The sequence below is a fragment of the Gossypium hirsutum genome, chromosome A05 (genome assembly GCF_007990345.1).
Source record: "Gossypium hirsutum isolate 1008001.06 chromosome A05, Gossypium_hirsutum_v2.1, whole genome shotgun sequence".
NCBI classification, from domain to species: domain Eukaryota; kingdom Viridiplantae; phylum Streptophyta; class Magnoliopsida; order Malvales; family Malvaceae; genus Gossypium; species Gossypium hirsutum.
Window position 1 is genome coordinate 14,149,799 of NC_053428.1, and position 12,388 is coordinate 14,162,186.

The following is a 12,388-nucleotide window of genomic DNA, read 5'->3' on the forward strand; positions in this document are numbered from 1 at the left end:
ACAGCTAGTTATTAAATCCCGGAAATAAAAAAAAAAAAAAAAAACTCAAAAGAAGAGATAAAAATGACAAATAGATCAAACCACAAAAAGAATAACCTTATCGAGAATCCTAAGCAATAGTAAAAAACCACCTAAAACAATGAGCACTGGATAGAGGACTCCAAGTCAAGCCCTTTGGAGATTTCCATGCTTTAGTGACACTCACTGTGACTGTGTTATTCTATTTGTATCTCTACGAAAAAAAAAAAAGAAAAGAGAAGCACTGAATTTAGAAAGATTGAAGCTTTTTCTTAGTAAAGGAAAGAAAGATGGCTCTAGTTAGAGAGAGAAAGAAAAGGCCCCAAATATCTGCTAGCTGCTACTTGCTATAGTGTTTTGGCCAAGCAAATAATAACTTTTTGTAGTTGTGTTGTCAATAGCAAAATTTTAAATTAATAAATAGAGATATACATATTGCATTACGGAATATAGACATATCTAGAACTATTCCAATGATAATTTTTAGAGTGGAAAATATAAATAAAATTGGGAGAAAAAGAAAAGAAAATACCTTTCTTTCTTTCTTTCTTTTATTCAGTCTTCATTTCATTGAATGGCTGGGCATATAATGGTGGAAAAGAAAGTGCAAGCATGATAAAGAGAAAATATATAATGGAGGAAGAAATGGGGCAAAGAGTAAAATAACTCTTTTTTTCTTTTTTTTTCTTAGACATTGATATTTTTAGTGTAATGGAGAAAAAAATTAGGGGCCATCCATATTTGCTCCCCAAAAGCAGCACAAATTCTTTTCCGAAATAATTCTAAATCCCACCTATTCATTCATTTTAGATTTAGGATTTTAGTAGTAATAATCTTTTTTCTTTAATTTCCCTTATTATCATCTTTGATTTTTTTTGCTTTTGGTTATTGGGATAGAGATAATTAAAATATATTTGAGGTTATGATTTAAAGGTTGGGTCATTATCATATAATATAAGATAGAAAATAGATGTCGTGTGGGGGCATATAGGGTCAAAATTGGTGGTTGAAGAAGCCCTCAGTATCCCCAATTTATTATTATTGTTTTTATCACTTTTACTTTTTTCTCTCTCTCTCACACATTTAATGGGTTTTATCTAAAAGAGTGAAGTTCATTTGTGCGATTTTCCATTACTCGCATCAGACACTTACATAGGAGTATAAATTAATTAAGCTTGAATGGATATAAATTAAATTTGCAGAATGTCACCGCATAATTGGCAAATTTTATCCTAAAGTTTTATAGAAATCAAATTGCCAAGATTTAAAGTGGAATATAATGCAGCAATAGAATAGAAAAGTTTGTGGGGGGCGAGAGGACATATTTCACATACAGTTCGTTCATGACTTGTAGTATATGATTATTTGCATCATTGATTAGAAATGGAGGAAGTGAAAGGGTCCATGGAGAAAAGTTCAACATTGCAATTATTGAATCCATGTACCCAATGAAACATATGGTTCCCACCACAATTCACCCATCGCTCATTTTGTGACACCACTCACTTTGAGGCCTTTTTGGTCAAGTCTTTTGCTCCTCATTTCTTCTTCTTTTAATCTTTCATTTGGATTAGATTAAATTCGCATAAATCTTCAACTTTGTTTTGTTTTTTGTTTTTTTAATTAATAAATCATTTTTATTTTATTTAAAAAAGTTTAATACCTTTCCTTTATATAATAAAAACTTTTAGTACTAGTTACTACGTGGCACACGCCCTTAGCTTTTGATATATCATCATCGTCATAAACATCTTGTGATGAGTGATACCTTTCTTTCTTTCTTTTTCAATGATTTGGATCTTTTTGATCGAAGCGTGACGCGGTCGCAGACAATAAACATGGAAGAAGCCGGTCGCGATCGAACCGGGTGCGAGAATCTCCAGAGGGCGCTAAGCGAGTGCCACCAACGTTTCGGACCTGTGCGACGCGGACGCGCTGTCGGCACTTGAACCGAGCCTAGGAGTGCTTGGTCTCGTTTGTGTGCCCGATGAATCGGAGCGGTTAGGACACTGTGCGGCAGCGCGGAACCCGGCTGAAGCGGTCCGTGCAGCAGCCCAGCTCTCTCTCTCAGTCTGCATTTCTTCTCATCAACCAGATGAACGATCCTGATCTCATCTTTTCGTTAGTAAATTACCATTTGACTCTTTTGAGGAGAAGAGTGATACAAATTTTGTATTTGTTGGTAAATTCCATCAGAATTTTATGGTTTATACACATAGATTATTAACAGTGTGATTACTTCTGAATAGTGTTTATGTCATTTCAAATATTGAATTTAGATTACATTACATCACTTCTGGATAGCTAATAAAGTTTTATCTTTTATTGTTTTTCATTTGCATTTCATATATATACGCCTCTCTCTATATATAGACCACCAAGAATTTTCTGTTCTTTTAAACTCGAACCACCCAGAACTGGAAAACTTCAAATGTCCATAACTAAGATGAATATTTCATTAGCTTTAATCACAAATGACACCGTAAAACTTTGATTAGATACAAATATATATAATTCCATATACTGCTTGTATGCATATTAAGCTGATTATCAAAGAAAATACTGAAGCGACCATCGTTCCCCTTCTAGGTATTTATTGGTAACTAAAAACAACCTGCCACAATGAAAAAACTAAAAACTTTGATCTACGAGAGTATAACATATAATGTCTTTTCCAGAATTAATTCATCTTAAATGCAAGGGGAGTTGTCGACCGCAACAGCGAGCATCGGTGCATCATTGAACAAAATAAACAAGAGCTTATAGTATGGGATACATACTTCCTAAGCGGTAAACCGTGCTCGGTCATGAGGAGAAGAATAGTCAATATTTGGGCCAACAGGGATTATCCCGAATGGATTTATAGAAGGGTGGCTACCATAGTAGTGGCGCTTGATGTGTTGCACATTCACCGTGCTGCTCATGCCTGGAATTTGGTAAATGTCCTTGGTATAGTTGAACAAATTCGGGTACTCCCGTAGAAGCTTTTTGTTGCACTTGAAATGTACGACATAGACCTGTTATGAAAACAAACTCGTCATCAATGGGCATGAAACGATTTTATTGCAAAGATGTCAAGGTTTTCCATCTTTTTTTCAAAAAGAAAATCAAAGCGTTTTTCCTTTCCCTCTGTTAGAGTTTCAAGCAATGAACGTTACTGGTCACCATTGAAGGTGTTTTTAGTTTATCTCAAATACATAATATTAGAAAGCTGTACGGGCAAAATGAAATACCTCATCGAATCTTATGAGGGTTACAAACAGTCGAATATCTGCCTCGGTTAGAATGTTTCCGCAAAGGTACCGCTGCTTGGAAAGAATCTCCTCACATTGGTCCAAAGCGTCATATAGTTGTTTTACAGCCTGATGGTCCAATTATATAATACATGCTTTAGGGAAGAATATAACTCTTTCAAGAATGTAGAGACCAACAAGTCTCGCATTGAACTGAAGATAACAACCACATGAAAATACCTCATCATAAGGCTCTTGTTTTCTAGCAAACCCGCATTTGTAAACACCGTTATTGATTCCGCTGTATATCCACTCATTCGTCTTGTCAATTTCGGCTCTCAAATGTGGAGGATATAGGTCCACAGCAGGATTCTCAGCTATATCGTTGAATTCGGTATTAAGCATGCGGATTATCTCAGCACTCTCGTTACTAACAATAGTGTTGAACTTCTTGTCCCATAGGACCTATAATATAACAGAAAGCACAAAATAAATTGAAAGAACTTGAACATGGAAATGTAAAGGAAAAACAGAATGAGAGCTGGAAGGCGCTTTTAATACTTTATGAACTTACAGGGACTGTGTACTTCCCAGTATAGTTCGTACTTGCAAGCTCATATAGTTCCCTTATGCTCTTTGCTCCGTTAAAGGGGTCGGGTGCAGCACCTGGCTCTTCTGTATCAGAAGTGGGAAAAACCCATCCCATGTGCTCATCAGTTTCCTTTGTCCTTTCCCATATGGGTTTGACTGACTGGTGAACAATTGAACAACAAAAGATCATTAGCTTTATGACAGATTTAATCAAACTACAAGAGCTTAAAATACATGGCATGATTCACCGACCGTAAAACCAATGGCCTTGTCAAGTCCTTTGATCTTCAAGTATGCAAGGCACCTGGAAGCCCAAGGGCAAGCATAAGATACATACAAATGATACCTTCCTGACTCAGGTGGAAACTGAGAACCAGGGTCTCGAGAGATGAAGTTACGAAATGTTGAGGCAGTTCTCATAAAAGCCCCAGAATCTGACATTTCATCCAGTGCAGATCGGGCCATTTGACAAGTACGCTGAAAAAAGAAAGCATCATTTCAGAAGCTTGTGACTTCTCAAAGTCCACCAAAATCATGCAATCTTCAAGATTCAATTAATAAGCAAGAAGACTTTCTCAACCCCAAAACATAAGTGTGGTCTTTTGTCTTAAATTTCCCATATAAATCTTGTTTATATATTTCTTTCAATGAATTCTCTCTGTCCTGTTTCTGTATAATCAAGGAAACTTGACGCATTCAGCTATTAGCTGGAGAGTAAAATATTTACCATGAAATGAAGTTCATCATCATTCAAGGCAATAAATTGAATTTACATATGATGCATCAACAAAATTTATATATATATAAATCAGTTCGAGCAAATAAAGCAAGCCTAAAAATATAAACCGTTTTCACTCGTAAGACAGGGAGTAAAATTTACTAGATAAAAAGCACATATGGTCTAAATTCCTCAACATGCACCCATTATTCCCTACTGTTTATCCCATTATTAATAACAAACGATATGAATTTGTCAAAAGATTGAATAGAGATATGATAGAAACCCATTATCATCAAAAGAGATCTGAACTAAAACAATAACCCATCACCTTTGTTTCTCGGCAGCAAGTTAAAATATTCAAGAGTAAGTAAAGAGACTAACGGCAACGATACAGCGTATAAACTAAAACCCAGAAATATAAAGTCAAGAGAGATCAAAACTAAAGCAGAAGTCTTACCTTGAAAGCAAATAATGAGAAAGTGGAGGAGTTGTTGGTACCGAATAATGACGGGGTTTTGCAAAAGAAAGGGAGCATGGGCTTTTTATAATGTTCCTTTTTTTGTTGGTTATTTAATACCGATGTGTTTCGGTGCTCCTATAAATACCCTTTTTATCTTGGTCTTGGCTGCTTAAATTCACAGATGCAATGCATCTAACCTTTCAGGAGGCTAAAACAAATGCTGCTATATATATAATAATATCACTAGTTGTAACAAAAGCGATGACATCAGAAAAAGCTAAGATCTTTTGGACTTTGACTATGTGAGCTGCTAAGACAATTCATTTAGGGGGAAAAAATTATGACGAAACATTGACATCATTCAAGGACAAATCAGTTTTAACATTTATCACTGGGATTTGAGAGGTTTAAAAGAAAGAAAAAGAAACTCTTTTCACACTTTGTCCTCTTCGGATATGTTATGTTTTAATGACTCTAGTAGAATGTTTTTAGTTGTATTTGTGGTTCTTCTCAAGACTCTTTATTGCCACTGTTGCAGGATGATGCTAGTGATATGGTTGTATTTCGCACTATTTACTAGTTTTTAATGTCATGTTCTTTTTTCTACCAACAAAAGGACACCATTTAGAGGTTAGAAAGTTTTAAAATGATGATAAGAATTAGAGTATCTTTAAAGGTTTTGCATTGTAAGTGAGCTAGGAATTAATTATTAGACAACTAAAGTTAGTTCCTAGTATGGTAACAATAACAAAGGTTTGCCCCTTTCTTTCCTGGAAACAAAGCCTTGGAATCCTAACATCTTACTAACAACATCCGCTAAGACTTGAGAGGATAAACAGGGAAATTCATTTTGCCATTCAATGTGATCGATGCAAACTTTTTATTTTTGTTTTCACAAAATAAAGTTATAATAATGCATTCCTCAATACCTGAGGAGCACTAAATTATCCAGTAGGCAGGTCCTTTGAATTTTCAGTTGACAGCAGAAATGCCAATGGACGGAAAAGGAACTGAAGAATCTCAAACCACCAAGGAAAAGGGATCAAAAGATTGACTTCTTTTTGAAAAATTCAAAAAAGGGAACTTCATTTCTTGACATGTTACCTGCTTCAGCAGAAAAGGTTTTGATTGAATACATAGACCATTTGCCCTAACCAATTCCTTTAGAGATCCTTTCATTCAGGTCAGAGACAAGAGCAAACTTGTCAGTCTCATAACATGCAGTAACGAATGCTGCCAAAGTTACACGATTAACATTGCGATCCTTATCCAATAATCTATGAAAGAATAATGCTGCTATGCCCACTTTCTTCTCACTACAAAGCTTCCTGATCAAGGTGTTAACCGTGCGCATCCAAAGTTTTTTCTCTAGTCTTTCCAACATAACCATGGCAATGGCAGAATCACCTTTTTTGCAATACTCGTAAGCAAGTGTTAACCGAGTTACTTCACATGGAAAGAGCCCTTTATCCATCATAGTCTCATATAACTGGCATGCCTCCTCCAACCTAGACTCTCTGCAAAGTCCATTGATCAATGTTCCGTATGTGATGCTATCTGGTACACAACTGTGGTCACTCATCTTGTTGAAAAACTTGAGCCCCAAGCTTAAGTTTCCGGCACGGCAGTACCCACTTATCATGGATGTGTAAGTTTCCTTGGTTGGAACCAATCCAAGCCTTAAAGCTTCCTCAAAAAGGTTCTCACTCTCTTTCATTTCCTTTTTCTTGCAGAATGCTGCAATCAATGTGTTATATGAATGCATATCAGGCAGGAGGCCAACTTTAATCATCTTACCAAAAAAGGCCATAGCTAGCTCAGTATTAGCTTGCTTGCACTGTTCAGTAATGAGAATGGTATACGTAACTCTATCAGCTTGCAATCCATGCAGAAGGCCATTTATAAGCAGTTCATAGGCTTCTTGAACCCTTCCCCTTTTACAGAGACCACAAATAATTGCATTATATGTATATATATTCGGAGTAAAACCTTCTTTATCCATTACACGCATCAATTCATATGCTCGGTCAAAACTTCCCATTTTGCAATGGCCATTAATAAGAGTGGTATATGTGTTGGTGTTAGGAACCAAACCTTGCTCTTTCATTCTGCTCAATAACATCTCTGCCCGATTCAACTTCTCCTCACTGCAATAACCACTGATCATAGAAGTATATGTATGGACATTTGGCTTGTATTTATCACTCCTAACAAGCTTAAGGAACAACCTAAAAGCCTTCTCAGTCCATCCTTTCTTGCAAAGCCCATCGATCAAAGCAGTATGTACATACACATTAGGCTTCCATCCTTCCCTAACCATTTCTTCCAATTTTCCGAAGGCTTGCTTTATACTACCCTTCTCACACAATCCATTAATCAAACAAGAATAGTTAATCAGATTAGGCTTAAATCCCATCTTCACAATCTTATCAAAGTACCAGAGTGCTCGATTTGCAAAACCCTTGTCACAGAACAAACTGATAACCAATGTGCAAGTAGCATTATCAACAATGAACCCTCTTTCCAGCATTTCTTTCAGCCACTTATCAACCTCTGAAACCCTCCCCATTCTACAATACCCAACTACCATCAATTTATAACTACAAAAAACCCCAAAAACCCCACACACCCCTCTCTCAGACATTTCATCAAACACTTTCTCCAAATAATCAAGCAACCCCATTTCCAAACCAACCCCCAAGATACAATTAAAGGTTTCAGCATTTAGCTTCAAGCCATGATTTTGCATCTCAAAAACCATCCCAACGGCCTCCTTTAACCTCCCGAGTTCAGAAAAATTTCTTACCAGACATTGCATTACTTCATTGGCTCTATCAAAGTTACCGTTTCTAATCAAAGAAGTGGCAGTTACAATGTAAAGCCTCATGAAACGTTTAAATATGTAGATATCAAGTGCCCAGTAAAAGAAACTTAGAGCAACCATGGAACCAGATTCATTAGCCAGAAAAGCAACGATTGAAATGGCTTGTTCATGGGTCAAAGAATAAGGATTGATGTTAAGGTTGAGCCTTGGAGGTGAAAATCTAGAGAAGGCTTGTTGCTGATACGATTCATAGACTTGAGAACAGATTGTTTTAACAAAGGATTGGGTTTCAGATGATGGGAATGGAGATTGGGCATCAATGGGATTTGTGCTAAAATGGAGATAAGACTGATTGAGAGTGAAGAGGGGATTGGGTGATAATCTGGGTTTAATTCCATGCTGCCTGAGAAGCATTAGGAAACACCAAAAGAGGGTGATTATGACAAAGAAAATCAAAACTGCAATTTACAATTCGACGCAGAAACGTTTTACTCGGTGCCAAATCAAAAGCGAAAGTGTATGATTCTATGAAGCCATTGAACTTAAAAAACTCAAATCGAATTTAAAACATTGGGCTTTGGTTTTAATGAAATTTACAGGGTCCTTAATTTGGGCTTCACTTCGTAATTTGTCAGATCCAAAAAATATCTATACTGACTCGGATTATTTGGTGAAAAGTTTTGAGTCTCATTCCAAGCATATCTGGTGGTTGAAATCACCATATATATTTTTTAAAGTTATTGTACATCTACAGTTACAAAATAATAAATATATATTATTATAAAATCAAATAAATACAAAATATAGTAAATAAAGAATTGAGAAAATTTTATATATTGTAATTACATACGGTGAAATCCGAAGAATTCAAAACCTCTTCTTTAACCAACATGACAGTGGTTTGGCTGGTTAAGGATAGCTTTGGGGCTGTCTTTTAGAGCATTATGGCAGTATGGTTCCGTCGTGGTGCACTGGCATGCTGACTGATAGATAATGCAGTTATTTTTGTTGGTATAAATTGAATTGACTTGTTGGGAACCCACCACAATCATTTATTTCTTAGTCTAATATCTCAATTAGTAGCATTTCTTTCTGCAGTTTAAAGTCGTAGATTTTTTTCCCCCAACACAAAAGGCAATCTGAAACGAAGTTGACAGCCCATGCACCCTTCAACACCTTTACATGTTTCATTTGATTGCTCCTTGATGATCGCCCACACTGCCAAATTATAACCAAAAAATGCTATCCAGAACAGCAAATTAAATGCAGAATTCAACAGCCAACTATACTCATGAACGTAATTTTTTTTTTCCTTTTCACAGAAGAAAATGTAATACGATCATGTTCAAATTTGAGTTAAAAGAAGCATATATAAATTCATTAAAAAATTAAAATAAATTGAAGTATTTGTATTCGACACATATATGTATTTCAAGGTTTGAGAAAGTGACCTTAGAAGTGGGAAGGCTGGTATAAATATATTCTGTTAAAAAGGGGCAAAGTTTTATTGGTTTAGTGAGGGAATGGAGGGTTACTTTTCCCATGTTTAGAAATCAATCATCCCCTGTAATTAAGGCATGGGAAATTGAAGGTGGTTATGGGTCCATCCATCACATGCATCTCCTGCCCTTTGCTTTGCATGATTGCAGACTACTACGTTGTCTTTTATCTTTCTTATTCACCATATATATAACTACCAATAATCAAGTGTCACATGGTACTTATGTGAGCTCTCACCTCACCTAACCCAAAACATTAATGGAATTAATTAAAATCCAAATCAACTTGCCTCCTCCACTTTTGTAAAAATGTTCCCATTTTGAATGATCCTTTTAACTCATTCTCTCCCATTTTATATTACTTGGATCCAAATTCAATATTTGAGGGTATACATTCATCATTTTACATTTTACTTACTGCCTTTCACTCTCCTTTTTTCTCTTTAGTTTAATATTGTCAAATTAGTCAAGGATATACACTCCAAAAATGTAGACAGGTCATTGTCTCTGGACCATCAAAGGTTTGATCCCAGCACAAATGGCATTCATTAAAAGAAATTAAAATTCAAAGCTTAAAATGATGTCATTAAAAGTTTGAGGTAGGCATTTATGAAAAAGAAAAATATCATCAAGGTGTCAAGTTGATTATCTTTTTGGATTTTTCTCTCAGTGTTTGGTAGATGAAAGTCATAAAAGATTATAGTGTGTTAAAAGAGGGACTCAAAAGCCAAAGATGCAGTAACCACTGTATTAAGTAATAAAAATAGTTTTGTTGTTCATCCAACATTATGCAATTATTTTTTTAGCCCTACACATTTAATTAATACATGTGAATTAAGATTAAAACAAATGAATCTATAATACCAAATATTAATCTATAAAACAAAAAGAAACAACGGATTTGAACATTATTATATTTATAAATGATGATTAAACATTAAATATTGAACATAAAAGTAAGTAATGGAAAAGAGCTGAACTCGGAATCATAAGGATGTAGGCCTCAAGAAAAATAATAAAGAAGAATCTCAACCACCCTCCATTTTCTTTCCTTATATAAGAAATCTGTATTGTCTTTAACCGTCACAAAGCTACAACATCCAAAGAAACAACGACAGAAAAAAAAATGGACAAGCTCTCTTGTTACTTTCTCTTGCTGTTGTCGTTCTTTTGTTTTCGTTTGGATCTTTCATGGAGTCTAGAAACTAGGTTTAACCGAGCTCCCAATAATCAGGGTTCTTCAGACCTGGCTAACCTTGTGTACCACATGGGTCCAGTCCTTTCATCGCCTATCAAGCTGTACATAATCTGGTATGGTAACTGGAATTCAACCCACCAAGCTACTATTAGGGATTTCTTAAATTCCTTTTCTTCTCCAGCTCTTTCTCCTTCTGTTGCTGATTGGTGGAAAACTGTGAGGCTCTACACCGACCAGACAGGATCCAACATCACCGATAGCCTTTCCCTTTCGGGGGAATTCTTTGATTCAAGACTTTCCAATGGTGTTCGTCTAAATCGTTTATCAATGCAACACATCATCAAAAACGCAGTCACTTCCAAGCCAAGCCCACTGCCTCTCGATCCTCGCAGTGGTCTCTATTTGGTGCTGACTTCATCTGATGTCCAGGTTGATGAATTCTGCAGGGCAGTTTGCGGCTTTCATTACTTCTCCTTCCCATCCATTGTTGGTGCCACGGTTCCTTATGCCTGGATTGGTTACAGTGGGACTCAGTGTCCAGGCGTGTGTGCCTATCCATTTGCCCGGCCTTTGGGGGCGCCACCGCCGAGTGCGATGGGAGGTAACGACATCATGCGCCCACCGAATGGAGATGCCGGAGTCGACGGGATGATTAGTGTTATAGCTCACGAGCTAGCTGAATCGTCGAGTAATCCACTGGTGAATGCATGGTATGCTGGTGATAATCCAATTGCACCGGGTGAAATCGCAGACATGTGCCTCGGTTTGTACGGTTCAGGCGGTGGCGGTGGGTATGTGGGTAAAGTTTCCACGGATGCAGGGGGGAATGGCTACAATATGAATGGAGTTAAAGGAAGAAGATTTTTGGTTCAATGGGTATGGGATCCTGTGAAAAAAAGATGCTTTGGACCTAATGCCATCGATTAAAAGTGCAGCACGTAAAACAGTTTAACCTGTTTCTTGCTATATGGGCATGAAAAGACAGGCCCGCGGAAGCATAACGGGATTGGTCGGCAATGTAATAGAAAGAGTGAGCTACCTTGTTGATAAATATTGTTTGTACTTTTAAGAAAAGAGCGACAGGGATGACGATCCTTTGCTTGTTTAATTCGCATTTACTTTTCGTGTATGTTAGCAGCACAATTTGAATAAATAAATAACTCTAATTTGGATTTGAATTTATAATTTATAATTTATGAAAATAATTTTTTATTTGGGAATTAAAATATTTGAAATTTAGGATTTTGAATTAATCTAAATGGGAATCTAAATTCATTGTTTGGATAATTTAAATATAGAAATTAATTCTAAATCTTAAAAACATTTTTTAAATTTAATTATTTAGGAAAATTTTGAACATTGTTGTTTTAACCGGATTGGACTAACCAATTGGACCGAAAATCAACTAAGGTATTGTTCTAGAGAAAGGTATTAGATCGGTTGACTTGAGAATTGATACAGACAAGTTGATTGGGCGATTGAACCTATTGAACTAATTTTTTTTAATATTTTAATGGTTTATTTAATAAAATCGAAAGAACCAATCAAACTAATCGTACAGGTCAAATCGAACAAACCAATTGGGCCAGCAAATTGATAACCTAATCAGTTCGACTACTAGATCAGTTTTGAAATTTGGATCGACCCAGCTAGTCAGACTGATTACATTGGGCATAATTGGACTTAGGTATAAATTAAAAATCAAGATTTTAAAATTAAAATTGTGGAAACCATGGTATAAATTAAAATTTTGAATATTTATGTTCTATTAAATTAAATGCATGAAGCTTTATCATTGTTTCCAAATTCAGATTGGATCAAGAATAGATCGGGACATAAGTCCG

General features: G+C 35.9%; 3 protein-coding genes across 6 annotated transcripts; 1 reads left to right on the forward strand and 2 right to left on the reverse strand.

Annotated features, from left to right (window-relative positions):
• Positions 1-2,450: 2,450 nt before the first annotated feature.
• LOC107958307 (glutathionyl-hydroquinone reductase YqjG) lies at positions 2,451-8,391 on the reverse strand. Of its 4 annotated transcripts, none has more exons than XM_041113540.1 (6): positions 6,128-8,391; positions 4,095-4,319; positions 3,826-4,002; positions 3,492-3,716; positions 3,252-3,380; positions 2,451-3,035 (listed from the first exon to the last, which is right to left on the reverse strand). In XM_041113540.1, exons 1-6 carry the CDS (start codon positions 6,200-6,202, stop codon positions 2,802-2,804), a joined length of 1,065 nt encoding a protein of 354 aa, XP_040969474.1. In that variant the 5' UTR covers positions 6,203-8,391; the 3' UTR covers positions 2,451-2,801. The 4 variants fall into 4 exon arrangements, with proteins under 4 accessions (XP_040969474.1, XP_016749517.2, XP_016749518.2 ...); XM_016894028.2 differs by having other exon boundaries at positions 5,021-8,361; XM_016894029.2 differs by lacking the exon at positions 6,128-8,391 and adding an exon at positions 5,953-6,107.
• Positions 6,203-7,784, reverse strand: LOC121228859 (pentatricopeptide repeat-containing protein At4g19890). Its single transcript, XM_041111868.1, has 2 exons — positions 6,369-7,784; positions 6,203-6,256 (listed from the first exon to the last, which is right to left on the reverse strand). The coding sequence occupies exons 1-2, from the start codon at positions 7,782-7,784 to the stop codon at positions 6,203-6,205; spliced, it is 1,470 nt and encodes a 489-aa protein (XP_040967802.1).
• A 1,853-nt stretch (positions 8,392-10,244) lies between the features above and the next one.
• On the forward strand, positions 10,245-11,722 carry LOC107958305 (protein EXORDIUM-like 7). Its single transcript, XM_016894025.2, has one exon. The coding sequence runs from the start codon at positions 10,473-10,475 to the stop codon at positions 11,469-11,471; it is 999 nt and encodes a 332-aa protein (XP_016749514.1). The 5' UTR covers positions 10,245-10,472; the 3' UTR covers positions 11,472-11,722.
• The last annotated feature ends 666 nt before the right edge of the window (positions 11,723-12,388 follow it).